Source organism: Phalacrocorax aristotelis, chromosome 25 (assembly GCF_949628215.1).
Source record: "Phalacrocorax aristotelis chromosome 25, bGulAri2.1, whole genome shotgun sequence".
Lineage (NCBI taxonomy): Eukaryota > Metazoa > Chordata > Aves > Suliformes > Phalacrocoracidae > Phalacrocorax > Phalacrocorax aristotelis.
The window spans coordinates 2,040,230-2,045,832 of NC_134300.1; the positions used below are offsets into that span (position 1 = coordinate 2,040,230).

General features: G+C 49.5%; 1 protein-coding gene across 1 annotated transcript; it reads left to right on the top strand.

The window, feature by feature from the left end:
* The first annotated feature begins 3,669 nt into the window (after positions 1 to 3,669).
* On the top strand, positions 3,670 to 5,043 carry LOC142048238 (uncharacterized). Its single transcript, XM_075074935.1, has one exon. It carries the CDS (start codon positions 3,670 to 3,672, stop codon positions 5,041 to 5,043), a length of 1,374 nt encoding a protein of 457 aa, XP_074931036.1.
* Positions 5,044 to 5,603: the final 560 nt, after the last annotated feature.

Here is a 5,603-nt window from a genome sequence, read left to right on the forward strand (position 1 = left end):
GGAAATGACCATGCCTTGTCAAGGTTGGAGGACATGGGTTTAACTTGGTGAGGCTACAGGAAATGACTGTATCTTGGAAAGACTGGAGGAAATGGCCATCCCAGGCTCATGCAGGTACTTCTTAAAGGTTGATCTCTTTGGTCAAGAGAGGGCTCTCTTCCTTGGTTTTGCTGAGCCTATCACAGGTAGTGTCCTTCACTATGTGATAGTTTTAATGCTCACAACTCCTCACTGCAGCTTCCTCCTGCTTTACAGCGCCTTGCCTAGTTACTCAGTATTTTTTTGTTACTGTTAATGGAGCAAGGCTAATTTTATATCACTTGAGGTTTCATCTCAATATCACACCTTGTCAAATTACCTTGTTTCTTCTATCTTTTTTTTTTTTTTTCCTTTTGGCTAGCGTGTTCTTCTGCTTTGCATTCCTGGTGCATTGGCTCATGCTCCAGAATCACTGCACCGTGACGGTGCTCCTTTGCATTCCTGACTTATTAAAGGGAAGGTGGTGGATTCCCTAATGCCTCACCTGGCGTCTCCTCCAGGATGTTTTTCAGCTTCCCTCTTCGTACTTCTCAGTGCCACAGCCCTGTTATAATGTTTTTTCCCACCTTCATCTCGTGCTGTTTTCCAGGCTGAGTCAGGCACATTAAAAAAAGCACAGGAGATTTTCTTAGCTGGCAACCACTGCAGGGCAGGGCTGGCTTTTGAGGAGAAGGTGGATGCTACCAGAATATGCACAGATGATGACAACAGAAGCACACATTTTTGACAGGCATTGTCATGTGAAAGTGAAATGCTCATTAAATTGTTACATAATGAAAGACTCCAAAGTTGTTATGTTGCCAAAGTTAAAATGGAGCTTTATTGGGTTTCTGGGCTTTTTCTTTCTTTCTTTGACTCTGTAGTTGTGTACTGATTAAGAGGGTTTAGACACACAGTCTTAAAGATATTACTGGGTATTAACATGAAAGACAAGTTATTGTTGTGATCAAATAATTAAAGTTCACCTGGGCTTTCAATAAGTTAGGCAGGTACATGCGGAGTTTCAGTCAAGTACAGAAAGAAATAAAGATTTCTTTGAAGTTTGGGGCAGTGCCTGCATCCAGACTAGAATAAAAATAGTATAAATGTGAACAGCTCACTTTGGTTAACAGGGAGGATCACACCTACGACATTTGTAGCTAAAAAGAAATGAAGAATTATGGCTTTGGATCAAAGAACCAATTTCTGCAGGAGAGATGCCACAACAAAGCCACATTTCTTACGGTTCAGGCACAGATGAACACACTCAGTGCTGACCAGCAAGGGTCAGGATTCATTGATCCTGGAGAAGCCTATGGTAAAGGGAGCATTTAATGCTCTGTGATGCTTGCCTGGTGTGGGGCATAGCTGTCCAAGAGTTCCTAAACTTTATTCAGTTTCATTACAAAATTATTTATGGACCTTTTTCTTTGCCTCAAAAACCATCTGGGGAGAGCTGTTTCTCTAGTTCACAAGAAACCACAGTTTTTAATAAACATACTCAGGAACTGGGTTTCATCTCAGCCAGTGCCAGGTGTTGGTGGGGCTGGTCCCCCTCAGCTCCCCTTGTAGTCAGCAGGAAGAAACTGTCACTTTTTGGGGATATTTCATGCGACGACATACACATGAAAGCATTGATTAGATCTTCAGTGACTTTGAAAAATTAATCTCCCAGTTTTCTAACTAGTTTCTTTAATGTGGGCGCAGTGTGCCGTAAGAAGACTGAGAAAGTCACCCGCAGGACTGGAGGAAGTTTATCTGCTCCTGGTGCTTCTTGTGGTCTGTCATGCTGCCGGTCACAGCTTTGACAGCTGAGCTTGTTGTGCAAAAGCTGTAATCAAACATGACTGTAGCTCATCTTTTCCGCTCGTCTGAGTCACTGGACGGTATATTCCCATTGCTGTGATAACAGGCGGTTGTGCTGGGATCATGGGAGCATCAGGGCATCAACAGCCAGGCGCTCTCCAGAGCTACGTGAGCTAAAAATGAAGTTCTCTGTGGATGATGAACTGCATCCACCCAAGGGGGTGATCTGAACTTTACTAGGAGCTCCTGTTACTCCTCAGAGGAGCCAGTGCCCTGTGTCCAGCCGCACAAACAGCCGACCCCGGCTGCTGGGCATTATAGGGCAGATGAGAAGCACTGCCAGCTCTAACCAGGGACTGAAGTTAGATAAGGACACGGAGGGGTCAGTGCAGCTCTCACGGCATGAAGCCAATGCCATGTATGTGCAGAAAGAGGCCAAGTGATGGGATGGCCCCATTTCTGGGGACCACCAGGACATCTCCAGGGACTGGGAGACCTCTGGAAAGCCATAACAGTATGTTATTGGGTGCACTTCTGCCTTGCAAAACCCCTGAGGCAGGGGATGCCACTGCTGCCTGCCTCTCCAAATACCATACAGTCTTACCATGCCAGGCAGGGTTATACAAAAGGTAATTACTCTTACTATGGGGAGCTGACATTCACCTACTCATCCTCAGCGATGAGTACACTGATGCTAGTCACTGGGAGTCTTGCACACAGGACAGCTTTTGCATAGGAGCTAATAGGGTATGTCGTGGGTACCTCATACCTTCAAGGCACGTTTAGTAGCTATATAAAAGCTCTCCTTCTGTTAGGGCTCACTGGTCACATCACAAAGCTGTTCTCACCAGGGAGCTGGGTAAGTCTGGTTTGTGCTGAGCCTCTGTAGCTGCTGAAATGCAGATTTATTTCTGGGTGTTTTTTTTAAACATATTAAAAACACTCTATGGGAAATATTTTTAAAACTTTTTAAACTTTTTAAAATCGCTGTGTTGGAGTGGGAGTGAGCTCTCTTACAGTGTCTCCAGCTGGGCATCCGAGTCCAAGAGACACTCCTGAAATATGTTAGGAAAGGTTGTTAGCGGTAATTGGGGTGCTGCTATTGTTGTTTGTTTTTGAGGGTGCCTGACAACAGTCAGAGCAGCTTTGGTATATCAGGGAACAGAATGCTAGAAGAGCTGTAAGCAGGTTTGTGTTCAGTTGTGGTATCGCTACCCTTTAATTGGCCCCGGTTCCCTAATGAGCATGAACTTTGTGATGCTGGGACTGAGCTGTGAACCTCTGCCTGCCTGCGGTGTGATGGGATCACCAAGCAGCGGTGCCTTGGGTGCTCTTTGCCTCTACTGCTGTTGCAGATGTGGCCAGAGGTTCAGAGCTTATTTCTGGGTTGGGTTTTTTCTTGCTGCACCAGCAAGAGGTCAGAGGCAGTCACCAACCAAAAGCAGGAGGGGAAAACTGGTTTTAATGATTGAAACGCAGGTCTGAGATCAGCCGTTGCTCTGCTGACCTCCTAGATCAGTTCTCCCTTTGGAAGACCAGGTGATGGGGAGGGAGTTACAGTCTGGGGAGAGTTGACTCTGGGGAGTGCTATGTGTCTCCGAGTTTCCTCACTGTTTGACTGACTTAGTGCCATGTTTCAGTGTCTAAAATGATGGGTTGGGTCCTCAGCTGCTGATGGCATGGTTTTAAGACCGTGGCATAGGCGGGACCTGTCTCCAGCACTCCGTGAATTGAGCCGGTCCTGCTGCACGGGCAGCAGCGGGACTGCAAGAAACTCAGCTGGGTGCCTGTCTAAAGGCTCTGCTTTCTCGCATGTCGTTCCAGTCCTGCTGCAGCCTCACTGAGATGTCGTGCTACCTACAGCAGTGCTTCCCTCCAGGCTACCAGCAACCCATCCCCATCAAGTGCCCACCGATGTACACTGCCAGACACCCACCGGTGACTACCTGGCACTCGACAGTGTGCACCCCGCAGTACGTGACCCCCTGCATTCCCCGGCAGCGAATCATGTCCTCCAGCTTCTCCCAGCAGCAGTGTGTGACCAAGTGCATGCCGTGGCAGCAATACGCAACCAAGCGCGTGCCGCAGCAGCAGTGTGTGACCCAGCACATCCTACAGCAGCCATGCGTAACTCGGTGCGTGACCAAGTGCGTGCCGCAGCAGCAGTGTGCGACCGAGGGTGTGTCGCAGCAGCCGTGTGTGACCAAGTGCGTGCCGCAGCAGCAGTGTGAGACCAAGGGTGTGCAGCAACAGTGCGCAACCAAGTGTGCGACTGCTTATGCCCCCCAGCAGCAGTGTGCGACCAGGTGCGTGACCACGTGTGTGCCGCAGCAGCCGCGCCTGACCAAGGGCATCCCACAGCAGCAGTGCGCGACCAAGTGCATCCCGCAGCAGTGCGTGACCACGTACACGCCGCAGCAGCAGTGCGCGACCAGGTGTGTAACCACGTGTGTCCCGCAGCAGCGTGCAACCAAGTGCGTCTCGCACAAGTTTGTGACCTCTTCTGCCCTGCAGCAGTGTGCCACCACGTACGTCCCGCAGCAATGTGCGACCAGGTGCGTGACAAAATGTGTCCCGCAGCAGTGTGCCACCAAGGATACTACCATTTGTGTCCCGCAGCAGTGCGAGACAACTTGTGCCCCACAGCAGCCGTGTGCCACCAAGTGTGTCCCACAGCAGTGTAAGACAACTTGTGTCCCACAGCAGCAGTGTGTGACCAAGTGTGTCCCACAGCCGTGTGCCACCAAGTGTGTCCCACAGCAGTGTAAGACAACTTGTGTCCCACAGCAGCAGTGTGTGACCAAGTGTGTCCCACAGCAGCCGTGTGTGACCAAGTGTGTCCCACAGCCGTGTGCCACCAAGTGTGTCCCACAGCAGCAGTGTGTGACCAAGTGTGTCCCACAGCAGCAGTGTGTGACCAAGTGTGTCCCACAGCAGCAGTGTGCCACCAAGTGTGTCCCACAGCAGCAGTGTGTGACCAAGTGTGTCCCACAGCAGCAGTGTGCCACCAAGTGTGTCCCACAGCAGCAGTGTGTGACCAAGTGTGTCCCACAGCAGCAGTGTGCCACCAAGTGTGTCCCACAGCAGCAGTGTGTGACCAAGTGTGTCCCACAGCAGCAGTGTGCCACCAAGTGTGTCCCGCAGCCGTGTCAGTCAGGTGGAGTAAAAATTTCGAGTCACTCTAAAAAGTACTGCTCTGCGTCCAAATGGCCCTGGTAAAAAGGACCATGGGAAAGGAGGGTCCACAGAAAAAATGTGAGGTACACCCTTGGTGCAGGGGTTATTTATCTCCTCGTACCACCTGCCGACTTATTCCTGTTGCTCAAGTCTGCTTGATCTCTGTTTTCCAGCACTTCCCCTGTAGCTCAGCTCTCTTTTGGGCCAGGGTGTGATACTATTTCCATGGCTGCACTCCGGGTGTTGTGGCTTTTACCTTAATCTGCTACAAGGCATAGTTTAGCGGGATGCTCTTAAATTCTCACCTAATTGAAATGAATAGTGACTTTTTAAAAAAATTAGGAAAAAAAAAGAAATAAGGACTCCAGATCATGTCAGCATCAAGAGGACTGGCAGTGTGGCCGGTGTAGGGCTGGCCCATGCCCAGCTCCAGGTTTAGTCCTGGCCTTGGGAGACAATGTTCATGTTAACTTGGATTCCATGAGGCTGCGAGTTCTCCAAAATAGCTGTTTTCACTCACAGATTTGGAAGCCAAATGTAAATTTGCTAAGCAAACGGTATACAAATCTTACTCCAATGGCCTTCATTTCGGAAGGTGGCCA

Excerpts from the sequence above, each read along its gene's own strand:
- LOC142048238 (XM_075074935.1), top strand. The coding sequence starts at position 3,670 with ATGTCGTGCTACCTACAGCAGTGCTTCCCTCCAGGCTACCAGCAACCC.